A 16,083-nucleotide genomic window follows, 5' to 3' on the forward strand; every position below is an offset into this window, starting at 1 on the left:
TAATAAAAAGAAACATAGGATATGTTTAGTAGGCATCTTTCATTATTTTCATCTCATTCTTACCATTCTCTATACCTTACTGGATATAAAAATATTACTTTAAATTCAGCCAAACAAGTTCAGTTAATATTTCATACTTCAGCTTGTCATTCCTTACTGTTTTACACTTAAAAGAATTAAGATACTGTAACACTTCAAGACTTGAACATCTTCAATATCTTAAATACAACTTAATTTTACTAGCAGACACATTTTTACCTGTCAAGTTACACATGCCAACACTTCAGGTGTGTTAAGTCAAACATTAGGGTTTTAGGTATCTTTTCATCTTGTTTTCCTGTGTGTTAATGCCAGGATGAAGGTACATGCTGCTGTGTACACTGCAGTGAGGGTTGTGTGGTGGTGGACTTGAGGGTTACAAGTGGGGACAGTGGGCAGACATGGTGCAGTGTAACCTGACAAAGACAGCCTTTGTTTTTATCTGTTTTTGGACTTTTTATGCCACCTTTATATACATGAACATGCAGCCTTGCTGGGGTCATGACTTGTACAATTACTGTCACCTGTAACCTGAAAAAGTTTGAAATATTTCAAAGCTTTTGAAAATCAAGAGACAGATTTCAGCATCAGGAAACAGTCAAATTGGCCACAAACTTTTCTGATTTTTTAGTTCCTTTCACTTTGATTCTATGACCACAAAAAAAGTTCAACAGTGTACAAATCATGACTAGCATCCAGCTAGAAGCCAGAAGTGTTAAATTGAACATAAAACAGTCAGACGTTTTCAAACGGCCCGGTCAGGTTTTCCTGTGAGAAGACAACACAGTTGACGCTCTAGCTGGAACATACCTAGCCTTATGTTCTTTCATGAGCTTCTGGACCTTGTGGTAGGTCTTTTGTAGTTCGAGGTATGTGTTGTCCAATACCCTCATTTGGCTGAGGGGTGGGGAGGGGGAAGGATACAAGACACAGCGGAAAAAAGGAGACAGGTAAATGAAAACTAAAAGCAGCAACTAAAATCAGTTTCTCTCAACCAGTCTTTTGTAACACCCCCGTTTTAGAGTCTTGTGGTCCAGTTTGCCATGAATTTCAGACAAGGTTTGGTCCAGATGACTTTGAAATGGGGGTGCACGGTTGTGCATGGTTTCAAAGAAATGAAAAGCAGCAAAGGATAGCAAAGCAAGACAGCAGAATGAAATATAATGAAACATGCAAGCAGACACAAAGGAAAACGTAAGACTCCTCTATTCTTCAAGTGCAACAGAGAAGGCATCGGTCTTCATCACACAAAAGAGAAAAACAAAGCACTCAAGCAATAAAAACTATGTATAAAATTGAGCATGAAAAAACTAAAAGGGAAAGACATTTCTTGAGGTGACTACCCTATGAGCTTTCAAATTCAACAGCCCTTTGTGCTACATGTATTTCTACTTCTGTAATCTACAAAAAGTCATACCAAGCCACTGTGCAGGAAGAAATGGTGTCAAACTGATAGAAAGCGAACTGTCATACCCAGACGTTAGGAACATTGAGAAGTGTAATACAAGAAGTCATCTAATTTCACACCTCATTTGCTAGCATATTTTGTGCAATTATCCAGGTGGTGCAACAATGTAAATTATCCCGCTAGACTTTTTAAGTTTGGGATTTCGTGCAATTAACAGAAGTGTGCGGTATATCTGTTGTGCAATTAACCGGCTTCTACTGTACTTGGGTATTATGGCTAGACAGAAGCAACACTGTGTTTGAAGCACACAAAAGTGATCAAGTGAGGTGAATGTGAAATGACAGTGAGCAAATGACATTGTGTACCTGTGCAGCATAGCGGTAAGAAAGTTGGAAAAATTGTCCTTGGGCTCTGGCATGTCTATGGGGGTCATGCCGCTAACGGTTTGGGAGGCTTTAGGGGGGGTCTGAGCGCTCAGCGGTGGGCAACTCAATGTTTTGGCTGGTAGCAACACTTTAGGGTGGGGAGACGAGACATGACTGAGGAGGAATACGCACGAATACAGAAGAAGAGACAGAAGAGAAAGAGGTTACTAGAGGGGTGGATTACAATTGGCAGCTGTCAACCAAATCTTTTCCTGTGTTTTTTTCTGCAAAACCTTGGAGTGGAGCCCATTTTTAGGTATTCACTTGCCAACCCAAAGTGTTGCCATGCAATATGATAGATCTTGTATTGCAATGTGAGATTGACAGCTGTCAATAAAGCATGATAAAGACAGTTGTCAACCACCAGAATTTTTCAAATACTAACTATGATCGTGCCTGATAACTTTGTAGATTTCTAACTGTTCTTATATTGTCCTATAAACTTTACGAAAAAGGGAATAGTAGCATTGACGGATGCACTAACCGGTGCAAGAAAAACCTTGTAACCCATGGATAATGCAGCAAAGTCATACACAATGAACTTTAAGTTCTGCGTCAAATAATCTTAGGCTGTGCCACCAAATGAAGAAAATCATATACTTTTCAATATTGAATATTTTAAAAGAGGAATTAATTGTACCTTGCATGGTATTCTTTAATGAGTTTCTTGGCCTTGTGGTACTTCTTCTCCAGACCAGTGTACTGTTCCTTGGTATCCTTCAGCTGGCCTTCCAAGTTTTCTACCTGCACTTTTGAGTCCGTCAGCTAGGGGGAGCAAAATGTTTAAGTTGAGCATGTGGCAAATACGTTTCAAGGGGGTAGGAAAAAATGTTGCGTTTCTGATTTTAGTCTTGGAAAAAATAGGGTCCGTAGGTACAGGTTCTCCTTTTGATGCAGCAGCCAACAAAAATGTGGTCAGGTTTTGCTAGGGTCAGTAGGGCAATCGGAAACGTAACATTTTTTCCTAGGCCAACGCAAGTTTCTTTCCGGAAAAGGTAATGTGTGTAAATATGTGTAAATTCAAAAGTTACGGAATCAAAAACCCCATCACAGCACAGCTGCTTTTGCTTCAAAAATCAACAGCAAACCATTAAAAGAGACCACATTGCAGCAAAAGATGCATTTTGTATTTTTCATTTCTGATTGGCTGATTTCTGAGCAGATTAAGACCCCAGCTCTCCAGCTAACACCTTCTGCCAGCAATCAAGGAATTAAGAGATTTTCTTTATTATAAGACGTTTGAATGAACCATCACCACGGATAATCATGTTTTGCCCTTGTAAATTTGGAATTAGTCACGTTGTGTTAAACATTGGCCTGAGCGAGAACTCTTGGAGAATGTGTTCAGTACCTGACCATCCTCTACATCTGAGTCTGAGTCTGCTGCATTTTGTTCTCCCTAAAAAGATCGGGTCTTCTGTTACTATTAACGTCATTATGTGAAACATTATTGTAACTGAGCTATGTGTATATGGAGATTTTTACTTTGGCATCTTAAGAATCTGTTAAAGTTTTAGGACAATATTGATACTTTGAGAAACGTTTTACAACCTCTGAGTTTTTCATAAGGTGTAGTTCACAATACAAGAGATAGGTGGCATTGTTACACTGTCAATAATTGTCTTTTATGTGGGACAATAACCCTACAGAAAAATATATATGGACAGATACATAGTAAACATTTTGGAACATACATTTGAATATCTATATCTTATCTCACATATTATATCGTTTTATACTATCTTAAAGAACCTTAGACAAGCATACATGTACCTGTGCCTCGACTTCCTGCGCTTTTTGAGACGTCTTTTCCAATTTCTGCTCCAGGCGTTTTCTCTCGTCTTGCCAGCCTTCTGACTGTAGTGCCTACAAGAAACACAGACCAAAATATTTTCATGGAAAAATTTCGTGTTACGAAATAAAATAAGAACAAAAAAAGACTTCAGTTACTTGAAAATCCGTACATTAATTCTGAATTTTTTTAAAGATTAGAACTGATGGATAAGAAACTGTACCTAAAACATACCACCTAAGGTTGAACTAGAATATACAATGTCTGACAGAGCCTAAATTTGACAAGCAATGGTAACAAGAACAAGTTCATCTGTCCAACCCATAAAACAAGAGTAACACAATATGAAACTCTAGGAAACCATTCAGACGACTTTCAGGGTCAGGTTACGTCCCATGCTCGCCAAACTTGGAGGTGCCAAAGGCAGCTTGTGAGTCACCATTAAGCATGTTTGCCTGGGTAAGTCACTGCCTCGCTCCCACTCAATCTATACTTGTGTTGGCAAAAACCTCAGACAAGTGGACTTTCTCAGACAGGAAGTGTAGGGTGACCTTTTGACCCCTACTTCCTGTCTGGGGCTGCACTGGGACAGCCTACATTTGCAGAGTCACTGAATAATTAAGACTTCAGGGAGCTATGATATATCTACATAATCTTAGAAAACCATACTGACAAAGCCTTCTGTCTTCCTCCTACCAGTGAGCATTAAATGCAGGCTTTCAATTGAAAGAGAAAGTAGTCAATGCCTTGGGGCAAATTAGTCAAAAAGTTGGGCAACTGCCAGCAAGTGGGAACATACTGTCAAGACAGTATAGGAAGTGCACAAGTTGGTACATGGCCAAAATCATTCACTGACTGAGCAACTCCTTACATTTTGCAGGAAATGTACTGGGGAAGTTTGAGTCTATGAACTGGACATAGTCAGACAACAGTTTTGAACCATGTAGAGTCTTGTCAGATCAAAAGTATGCAGAACCAAATGACAAAAGATAAAGGAATGGTTTAGAAATTCCAATAGAAGATGGAGGAACATCTTAATAACCCACGGATGCTAAAACTGATGGAATTCAAACCACCCTTATTCATTTAAAACTGTAACAGATTCATGCCAATGGACCGATCCCGTAGCCCCGCCCCCTGTTCGATCATGTTCTATTTCGAACACCTCCGTCAAAAACACCGCTTGTCGGACAGAACTGGCCGCTACCGCTGTTTAGCTGATAATGACGACTGACTTCGGTTTAGCTTTTTTGAGCCATGAAATCCTCTCAGACCTGGCCGAAAAAAATTGCGCTGCCTTTTTTGTTATGGGCTACATCCACTGCGTACTGTCGTTTGAGAATTGGGTTGATACAGGTGCGATAAGGGCGTTATAATTTCAGACAAAGCGGAAGCGATGGGCGCTCCATAGCATTACCTTGTTGGTGGGCCGAAGTGCCCGGTTTCTGACATGCGATCCATGCATGTGGAGACCAGGGTACATAAATCTGTAACAGGGTTTCTGCTGCATTTGTTGCATGCATAAGAGCTGCATGCATGCTCATGATAAAAACAAATTTGAGAAGACAGAAGCTCTGGCACTCGTGGAGAGGGAGCTTGTACTACACGCCAGCTAATAGGACCCTTCTACAAAGACTGCTAGTGCAGAGTCCCGTGTCTTATACATACCCTGCTTTACACGTGCATTCAGCCAATCAACAATGTAATGCTATGCAGTGGCTCTGCCTCCCAAAACAACAATACTCGGTGGGTGTAACCTTCAATAAAGAATAGTATAGCATTTTTCTTTGGCCATTTCTGTCCCACTGGGGCTGTTTTTGACGGAGGTGTTCAAAATAGAACAAGGGGTTCTACCTGGTTCTATTTGTTCGATATGCGTTCGATCGGGATCGGTCCATTAGGGTTTAAGTACCATTATTGGAAATGAATAATTCCCAAAGGATTACTTATTATTAATTACAGCAATACAATCAAGGGCACAAAACGTCACATTCAAAATTCATCCGTCACCAGTAAAGGATTTTACCTTTATTTTCATCTGGGCGAGTTCTGCCTCAGCAATAGCGTGCTTGTACTGAAGCTGTAAGAAAAAAGAACATCCTTTAGTAACTAGATACACATTCATGGACAGTCCCTTGGTATACAGACATGCTAAGTCTACAGAACAGACTTCATCTCAAAAGTTCATCTTGTAATGACTACAAACTGAAACATGATAAATATCATACCGTCCACTGTTGTGGAAAAGCTAAATAAATAAATAACTGAAATGTTATTTCAATGTTAACAGAATTATACCTACCACCCTGAACTTACCCTTATAAATAACCACTACACATTCTAAATGTAATCTAATATAATTACAAAACACATAGGTCAGGGTCAACCTAGTTGGCAAACATTGAGCCATGGCAAGGGTATATTTTGGCAGGATGGCAGGCTGGGTCAACTTTCTCACCCTCACATGGATGAAGTGTCAAAAATCACAATACAACTAAAGTAAAAGTAGATCTAAGTCATGATTCAGTTTTTTTTACAATAGGGGGGAAAGACTGAGTGTTTAAATTTGTTGACATAATGAAAAAGAAAAGCCACCAATATGGCCTTCCTGATTCAATAGAAACATGTAACTATAGTTACTGATCTGAGGGTCATGATTGAAAATTTATTGAGGGGAGGATGCCCTGAGACCCAAGTGGCTTCGCCGTAATGAAATAGCTATTATAAGTTATAAAATTATATGCTCTGAAAAAATCCTGGTGAGAACTCTCAATGCCATACAACAGGAATCTATAGGAGTGTGAGAACCCTGCCTCATATTACGATTCAATGGAGTTACAGGAAACTCTCCGCATGTTTTACCTCCTTCAGTTTGAGGCGTACTTGGTTGGCATTGTTCCTACTATAATCATAGGAGAACTGCTGCCTACCTGTGTCAGGGACCCCAGCAGCAGTATAAATCAAATAATAGATACCACTAATGCAAGACAACTATAAGCCTGTTCTACCTCCTTCAGTTTGAGGCGTACTTGGTTGGAGTCTGCATCGTCCATAGGAGAACTGCTGCCTACCTGTGTCAGGGACCCCAGCAGCAGTATAATCAAATACTGGATACTACTAATGCAAGACAAGAGGAAACTCTAAACGTCTTACCTCCTTCAGTTTGAGGCGTACTTGGTTGGAGTCTGAATCGTACCTAGGAGATCTGCTGCCTACCTGTGTCAGGGACCCCAGCAGCAGTATAATCAAATACTGGATACTACTAATGCAAGACAAGAGGAAACTCTAAACGTCTTACCTCCTTCAGTTTGAGGCGTACTTGGTTGGAGTTTGCATCGTCCATAGGAGAACTGCTGCCTACCTGTGTCAGGGACCCCAGCAGCAGTATAATCAAATACTGGATACTACTAATGCAAGACAAGAGGAAACTCTAAACGTCTTACCTCCTTCAGTTTGAGGCGTACTTGGTTGGAGTCTGCATCGTCCATAGGAGAACTGCTGCCGCTGCTCTCGTCAAGCTCAAACACATCGATCACCTTCGGACCCTGCGGGGACTCGTCTGAATCCTCCGTACGAGTTTCTGTCACCGTCGCGCCCTGCAGGTTCAGGATCACCTGAGAACAGAGAAAAATTTTAATTCTCTAAGAAAAAGAAAAAATTTTTAGATTTACAATTACAAAGAGAAGTACACCAAGCCTTATCACTGAAATGATTCTACATTGCAATACAGACTTCAACAAGTTAGGACTTGGCCATATTCGTCAGAGGTCGTCGTACAATTTTGATGTCTTAGGAGTTTAAGCAGGCTGTGACAGAACCAACTGCCAACATAAATCTAAGACAAGAGCTGAACGTTTTATGATACCTTCAGGAATGCCCTTACTGTAGTTTGCCAAAGTATGACAATTGTACGACAAATGTAACTACACCCTTAGCAAAAATTCAAACAATACAACTCATGCAATTAAGTACATTAAACCTGCAAAGAAGTCAACTGTCGATTCACTGAATGTTGAGTTGAGCTGAACTGAACTGAAGAGGACAAGTAAAGCGACTGTTGCAAAGGGTGTTCAGGACATGCGGACATTCCATTGTGTCATTCGTCAATGGTTACTTCCTGGAAACTTTCACTACAAGTCGTCTAAATGATGCCTGGCCCTTACTCGAACTATTTGCAGGTCCTTGAGAAGAATTTCTTCGCAATTAAGTAATTGACAGATTGTCCTCTTAGTAACTTTGGGCAACATACTTTTGGAATGTGACAGCTCTTAAACACAAATTCTACACTATTGACATTGGCTAATTAACCTGTAGCACCTTTGACACAAATATGTGACATGTACCCTGTATGCCAGACTGTTTCCAGGGCCAAACAAGCCAACTGATTTATACCCTGATAAACGATGAGCACGATAGATATTGAGATCAGGCTGGGGGTATGGAATCCAGGCTATATGACAGTCATGCAAATACCTGGCAATACAGCATCCATAAACTTCTAAGGGTTAAAACCAAACAGGAAACATGCAGTGGAATGATGTGTTTTGTAAAAATCTGAAGGTGAAATGGGAGGATAACATAAACTTACTGAGGCTCCTTGTAGGGTGAGCAAGGTCTAAAGACAAGGTTGCACATGGGGAAATTAGTACACAATACATTAGTAAAGGGGAATATATGGTTAAAACTAAAAACAGCATTTGTATCAACAGAATGAAATTCATTGCGGGAAAAATGGACGGGGTAGGATCAGAACTGGTCTGTTTGCTTTAGCTCAATTCAATTCTTGGCAATTACATTTTGATTCTTATAACCTTTTGACAGTACAGTGCAAGAGAAAACTACCTCTCAAGTACAAAAACAATTGAAAGTAAAGTTACATGGACAAGGTGTGGAAAAATACATGTATCACCATGCAGTATTTATAGAAGTTAAAAGTAACTTCAGGAAGAGAACAAATAAAGCGGCATACATGTATGGATAACTGACCCATTTCCTCCCTGTCGACATGTCAAACATATATGGTGAAGACTGCTATATGAGTAAGGCAGGATGGTTCTAACAGATCTATTCTTCATGTGGAGAGGTAGTTGATGTGACTTGGTGCCGAAGACCCACCTTTTCAGTCCCTTCTGGACTTGTTGGCGACGCTGCGGGGGCAGCGGGAAGGTCATTCCAAGATGGCGGGGTCTGGGACTGGGCCTCGACCTGTGTCCACGCGCTAGCCTGCGCCAGAGCCTGCCGTGCCAAAAAAAGACATCAAGCACTTGGCATATCACAGGACAGTGTACAGAAGAGATATTTTATAGCTCTCCTTTTGGGCAGAGCTCCTAGTGGGAGGTTCTACTAGGGCATTCTTCTCTTTGATCTGTTAGACTACTGTACATCTCATTTGTTTTCTCTGGGTTGCACACAATTTTGCAGTAGGAATAAAAAGCAGGTTTTCACTGTTTCAAGTTCACAGCTGAAACACCACTGAAGCACAAAAACACATACTTGCAGTGTCCTGATTTTGAGGTAGAAACAAAGTGTGAGAATAAAAACACCAAAACTATTTCAAGTTTTACAGTATGAGGGAGCAGCCTGGAAATAGCTCTGGTGGCCTGGACCAAGTCACAGTTCACCATTGCCATCACAGTAATCAACTCTCATGGGTTTGACAAGTTGATCTGGCTGTGGAATTAAATACTTGGCCATGTTACAACTAGTAATGCCCAAGGCAACATGTGTTGACTTAAATCTGGACAGATGCCATCATTCTTGGGTAGAGTCCAAAACCTTCTGTTCAATTCCAATTAATTCTGAGAGGACAGACATGTTTTGAGTGGACATGTCCCTTCATTAATATGACTTGTTAATATGAAAACAGTTAAACTTGTATTTTGCCCATGGGTGAAAAGGATAGGGTGTGAAATGCTGATATTGTCTCATTTTTATCACAGAATTCCTTATGGCACTGTTATATGGGCCTTTGGCCAAGTTATACCATTTCTCACACTCACAGACAACATGCAAACTGAATGATAGCCAAGCATGACATACCATGTATGTGGTAGCGGCAACTAAATATCTAGATTTTCCTGATTATCCTAATGTCGGCTTACCAGCTTTGTACATAATAGGTAACATCAGAAGTAAGTTTTGAATTTATTGTGTAAAGAAGTTGATTTTTGGCATGGTTTTATCATCCAATTACTACTGTTCATTAATTTTTACGAAGTCTGAAAATTAGGAAAAAAGTATGTTCAGTCTCATTTTGTAAACATATGTGTGATTTATTTCTAGTCTACACAAATTTCTCCTTTGAATTAAGGCTCTATGCTATAATTTTGTAGTACTGGTTGTACTGATGCCATTTTCTGTTGGCAAATTGGTACCAAAATAACTCTAGTTTCCTGGTTTTCATAATAGATGTTACATTTTATTGGTATATATACATCTAATATGGTAAGACTTAGTACAAAGTTTACCTGTGCCTGTGCCAAGGCCTCTGCTCTCTGCTTGTCTCTCTCCAGTGATTGGCTGATCAGGGCAGCCACTTCGCTGGGGGTGTCATCTTTCTCCCGCCCAATATGGAAGTACACCTGTTTGGAATGGACACAGTTTGGGTCTTCACTGCAGAATTACTTTCACATTTATATTGTCTGACTGGGATTGTATTGTTGCCATGATTTGGTCTCTCTGCTTAAGTGTATGTGCTGTCAAAGCTGAAATCATTTCAACAGAACACCAGCTTCAGTTCTAGCTTACTGAATACTGAATACTGAAATCTAGGACCAATTCTCTAGAGTATATTTTTTTCTTTACATTTACAGTATTTTCCCCAAGGGTGATATAAAGAAGTTCAACCATGCAGGGTTTTTGTAGACTTGATTACAAACCTTCAATAGAAAAGTCCTTTTTTTCACTTTGGGAAGTCTTCATGAATGACGTAGAATCCTGCTGCCCTCCCCCCAAAAAGAAAACAACACAGAGCGTCACCCTTACCTTGCCTTTGGTGTTCTTGAGTACCTGGGCAGCGTAGGCCTGCGTTACTCCCACCAAACTCTTGCCATCCACCTCTATGATCTGATCGTTCACTTTAATCCTGTTGAAATAAACAACATATTATTCATATCATCATATCATTAATGTCTGTACACGATTCTGACGTTATAGTCTGCCAAAAAGGGCCACAACTCCCTTTGAGAGATTTTACATGTATGTGTACGACACTCCACACCCTTTGTAGTCCACACTACTGACACTGGCACTCTGCCATCTATAACAAGTGCAGAGCAGTGCATGGCATAACACTGAATCCTTCAGTTCACCACCTTTACAAGTAAGTGGCATTCAACATCACAGGTTTCTTTGATTCTTTCATGTCCCAGTAATTTCAAACAGTGAGATATAGAAAAGGAACAGGAGCGCACTTTAAGTGTGAACGCCCGAATGACTGTTGTAGTGTTGTTACTAGAAGATTAACTACACAAAAATGCTGCTTTAAGTATGAAAAAACACTGTGATTTGCTAGATTATGTCAATCTTAGGAAACAAAGAGATACTAGAGATACAAACCTATCAATGCCGGTTGAAATCATGATATAGTACTCAGAAACAAATGTGCTTTCTTCAAAACAACACAGGCTACCACTAGTACCAGAAACAGTTTTAGTTCTAAATCCACTTTGAAGTAGATGATGTCATCCTCATTTCAATAACAAAGGAGGCCATCAAGTAAGTGGGACCATTGATTAGCATCCTGCTAATTGACATTAATGACATGTTTTCTGCCAGCGTAATCTAATACTTTAACACAAATGGTTTTGTGTACACACGGAGACAGCACTTGCATGTTGAGTACTGCGCAAATTTAATCTGATATTTGCACGACAATGGAAAGGCTCGCAAGAGGAGCACTGCAAAAATTCCCATCGCAGTGTGATGTTTGTGTTCTGACATCTTCATACATATCTTTATATCATGTAATGGACCAGGCCAATTCATGAACTTCAACTCACTTTCTACAATCAAGGAGGTTGCTACAATATGAAAAAAAAACACATCTAAATTTGACTATGTTATGTAGCAGTAATACAACTATAAATAGACTGTGCACTCATTTGTTTTTCAAACTCAAAGATTTAATTTTGTGGTAGGACTCCTAGAAGTGTAAAGGAGCTTTACAAGTTGTTTTAAGTTTGCAGCCTAAACAATGCTGTATAATAAAATCACGTACTCATTGACATAGTATAATAATTGTAAGGTGGACTGGCACTACAAAAACGGCAAAACTAAAACTACTGCAGGATTTACAGAGTTACATCAAATATGTTTTTTAAATTTTTTTTTCATGCTTTATCAGAAACCATCTTACCTCCCGTCCTTCTGAGCAGCCCCATTCCCGGTGATGGTTTTCACAAAGATGCCGAGTTTCTCCAGCCCAGTGTCCGCACCCACCCCCATCCCGATGATACTCAGACCCAAGCCATCCACTCCTGTAAGTTCGATAATTATCAAGAGCTTTACATTTCAATCACTTACTCTTTTGCACATATAGATACACAAGTCTGCATGTAATAAGTAAGAAATATCATTCCTACTAGCATCAACGAAATAAAAATGCTGAAAATTTGACGGTCAAAACTTTCCAGACAACAATTGCCTGTAGTACTTCAACCAGGCACTAGAGGGAGTTTTTGACTGGAATTTTGTTCCCATTCCATCCAAACAATGCAAACAAAGAACCCTTCTCTCACCCTTTCCTCCCCTAAACAGGTGCATTTAACATTTGAGGCAGGCAGGAAAATGTGGCACTTCACTTGGGCAACTGGAAATTTCCACTTTTCACACATGTGTCTATCCATTTCTCTTGGGTGGTCTTTCGGTGGGGCTTAAATCAATTTATACTGTCAAAAGCATTGGATCATATTCAACTGATCTTTTGAATGATAATTCAATTGAGAATGCTCATGAATATAAAATTTCATCCATACTAAATTAGTTTTACTTAATATACAAAGTTTGCTTTAACTGTCATAAGTTTGGTTTGTATCAATCAAACATGCAAACATCTGAAGGAAATTATCAAATCTACATTTTAAAAAATTCCTTCAGATGTTCTTTGATTGATGCAAACCAAATTCATAACAGTTATAGCAAAGTTTGTATTAAATGTGACAAATCTTCTATCAATCAAAGATGTGAAAATCTGAAGGAAATTATTTTTACCCTTTTCCAGTTCCACAGGGAAGATGTCCAGTTTCTCCACCCTCTTCTCCAGCTCATACTCAGCTGATGCAGACACTGGGTCCACATCCTCATTCCTCCTGTCGTAGTCATCTATGGAGTAGGTGGTGAAAACCTAAATGGCACAGAGATGCACACATGTAAGGTACAGTACCGGAAATGTGTGATCTTACGAATTCACAATTGTAGACAAGTTACAGTCCTAGCAAAAGGCCTTGACAAGAGAAAAATGCTTTTCCAAGATGTTTTCTATTCTGTTACATTCAGAATGGAAGCAACAAGGTTCTACGATAAAGTCATCTATAGAATAGTTGGTGAAAACCTGCATGGCACAAAGAAACACACACAGATGTAATATACAAGTTACAGATCTAGCAAAGGGCTGGACTGGACAAAAATGTTTTCTATTTAGTTGAAATGTAAGCAACAAGGTTCCAAGATAAAGTGGCTACATTCCAGATCAAATACAACTATAAATATAGACCTCAGAGTCTAGATAATATGACAACTGCTATGTTTAGGAATAGGTAAGAGGTGACATATACAGTATATACATAGACACTGATTTGCAAGGACAACAATGGCTAATTCTCTATAGCCATTGTAATATCATGAAATCAGAACTTTAACATTTACATATTTCTCAAAACACAAGCAGTAGTTTTTCTATATTGCTTAAACAGACTGCTATCAAAGGATTTCTTCTATAAACAGTTATATGATACTGGGTATTAACTTATCATGGGAAAGGAAGTCTTATACCCACAGTCATATGAGTGATAAGTAAGTGATAAAAAATGCTTCCATCAACAACACCAGAATCAAGAAAAATGTTTCAGAAAGCTATTATTGATAGTCCCTCTATTGTTATAAAAATATTCTTTTTAATCTACTCAACAACCTCAACTCTTGCCTTTATTGCTTTGATAATGATTTGATACTGTAAATGCAGAAATGTTTGCAGTGGATTAATGTTTGCGGTTTTCGCGGAGAACACTTCACCGCGAATTTAAAACCACCGCGAACATTTTTCTATTGTGATATTAGATTGCAGTCTGTGGTGTTACCGCGAACTTAAATCCACCGCGAAAAGTCCTTTTTCCCGCTACCGCGAAATTAAATCCCTGCGAAATTAAATACATTTACAGTAGCTATATCCTTGTCCTAAATGTTCTGAACTATATCCCCTACTTTGAAATATCCTGCAATCTAGCTTTTCAGGGTTTAAGGCATACAGGTGCTGACATGATAATGCAATCTCTGCTTCTATCGACTTCTGGCACAAAATAGTTCATCCTCTTATACCCGTCTTCCGGTGGCCCACTATCCATTTGTCTTATAGTATCAAAGATTAAAGGCCTAAGTACACAGTCTTCTTCCCATGCTGGTCTTTTTTTTTTAAATAACCAATTTAAGTATGTGTCTAGCCATTCTGTTAGCTATCTTTACTGTTGTATGTTACTTGGTATACACTAAACAATTGTGTAGACAACAACATTCACCCCAGACATGTACTATGTTGAGTATAGCTTCGGGTGTCATATTTATGGGTTAAGTAGTGAGATCCCCACCTCGCCATGCCGGTGAGAAATCTGATCTGTACTTAAGCATGTACCAGGTGGGATATGCACACCTCAGCTTGTCCACACCCAGGGGAATACCTTATAAGGTAATGTTTAGAAACGGTGCATCCATGCTGGCATGTATGTGGGGATGGGACCCACAGACTGTGTGCTATAGGCAGACAAACTGTGTGTCCAGCAAACATAACCATCTCCAACAGCAAAAGAACAATGGCAAAACTACAATGCAGTTGTTCGTATTGTTGTTTTAGCGTACTGAAAGGACATAATGCAGTGGGATGGATTGCAGAATGTTTATGGTATTGATGCAGGTATGCTTTGTTCTAGACCTTGACTTACAATACGGGGTACCACTATGGGAGAATGCAGCGCGTACGTTCGTGGCATAGAGGTTAACCACGGTTCACGGGTAACGGAAAAAACGGCTTCACCAAATACGGGGCACGCCGTACAACCTTTGTGTTGGACGTGGAGTCGGGGCGCAAAAATAGAGCCGTAAGGGTCTCCACTTTACAACTGGTCAGAATGGATCACTGGGGAACAATGAAGACACGGATTGTTTTACAGTTTATATAGGAACAACTAAAGCCCCATTTAAACGGCCTTGGCATCTAATGATGGATGATGGTGTTGTGGTTCTGTCAGAGAAATACACTCAAACTTTCAACATCACAACTCATTTGCATACATTGCACAAGATGCCATTTTGCTTTGCATATGTATTATACTAAATGTATGCAACCAATTTTCAGGCCTAAAGCAACACTTCAAAGATTAAGATAAATTACACTTCAGATGCGAACCATTCTATGCATGCCGAAGTTTTCCCCTTTGTTGCCCGTCACAAAATGTTTTGCTCCCTTGCCTGTCAATCGTGTATTTGTACAGCTTTACAGGGAACTGAATCCTGAGGAATGTGAAAGAATTCCAACATTGAATGCTACCTGCAGCAAACTCTATTCCCCCATCTTTGACCTCATACATCAAGCAACAAACAGATCAAGCCTGAGTCTCAAGAATGTTCTCATTCCGTCACTTTCAGATTTGTCGACGTCGACGACATGACCCGTCCCATTATCTCCAAACAGAAATTTGCTTGTTGGGACAGACAAAATTTTAGCCTGGTATCCAGCCGTAATATAGCTCCCGAGTCTCTTTCCTCTTTGCAATTACGTAATTGCAAAGAGGAGAGAAGAGACTCGGGAGCTATATTACGGCTGGATACCAGGCAAACAAAATTTCAGCCCATCCGTCCCAAAACCTGAAATTCACAATATGGTTTTGCTGCGCTTAAAATGATAGATTTGGCAACAAAAATGAACAACATTGGATCCCAAATAATGTGCAGGAAAGAAGAAAACTAAAGCTAGAGACAGCCCTGGTTACTTTGTACTGCACCCTAATCTAAGACAGGAGATCACAAATTTATCTCCAGCAGGTAGCCAGGGGTTACAATGTCAGGAACACTGGCTACTGGCAAACTTCGCTAGATAACCAGGACTGACACTGACAGATGAGGCCATCCTGTACCAACAGACTCAGTGAACTTACTGTCTTCAGACGGAGGCCCTGCACATCAAGGAACTTGAACTTCCAAGTTCAAGAAGA

At 39.7% G+C, this 16,083-nt stretch overlaps 1 protein-coding gene across 17 annotated transcripts in view; it reads right to left on the reverse strand.

Annotated features, from left to right (window-relative positions):
• Positions 1-16,083, reverse strand: part of LOC118405731 (neurabin-1-like) — a 56,343-nt gene that overhangs the window by 21,723 nt on the left and 18,537 nt on the right. For 10 of the 17 annotated variants that reach the window (XM_035805417.1, XM_035805412.1, XM_035805411.1 and 7 more), the window contains 13 exons: positions 12,875-13,007; positions 12,021-12,141; positions 10,649-10,748; positions 10,132-10,245; positions 8,780-8,899; positions 8,253-8,279; positions 7,108-7,278; positions 5,691-5,744; positions 3,646-3,738; positions 3,224-3,271; positions 2,513-2,637; positions 1,813-1,986; positions 850-936 (listed from right to left, as the gene is read on the reverse strand). In XM_035805417.1, the coding sequence (XP_035661310.1) occupies positions 850-936; positions 1,813-1,986; positions 2,513-2,637; positions 3,224-3,271; positions 3,646-3,738; positions 5,691-5,744; positions 7,108-7,278; positions 8,253-8,279; positions 8,780-8,899; positions 10,132-10,245; positions 10,649-10,748; positions 12,021-12,141; positions 12,875-13,007 (1,367 nt within the window). The remainder of the gene's footprint in view (positions 1-849; positions 937-1,812; positions 1,987-2,512; positions 2,638-3,223; positions 3,272-3,645; positions 3,739-5,690; positions 5,745-7,107; positions 7,279-8,252; positions 8,280-8,779; positions 8,900-10,131; positions 10,246-10,648; positions 10,749-12,020; positions 12,142-12,874; positions 13,008-16,083) is intronic. The other 7 variants (XM_035805425.1, XM_035805426.1, XM_035805414.1 and 4 more) reach the window with 6 other exon arrangements.

This window comes from Branchiostoma floridae, chromosome 18 (assembly GCF_000003815.2).
Source record: "Branchiostoma floridae strain S238N-H82 chromosome 18, Bfl_VNyyK, whole genome shotgun sequence".
In the NCBI taxonomy this organism is placed as follows: Eukaryota; Metazoa; Chordata; class Leptocardii; order Amphioxiformes; family Branchiostomatidae; genus Branchiostoma; species Branchiostoma floridae.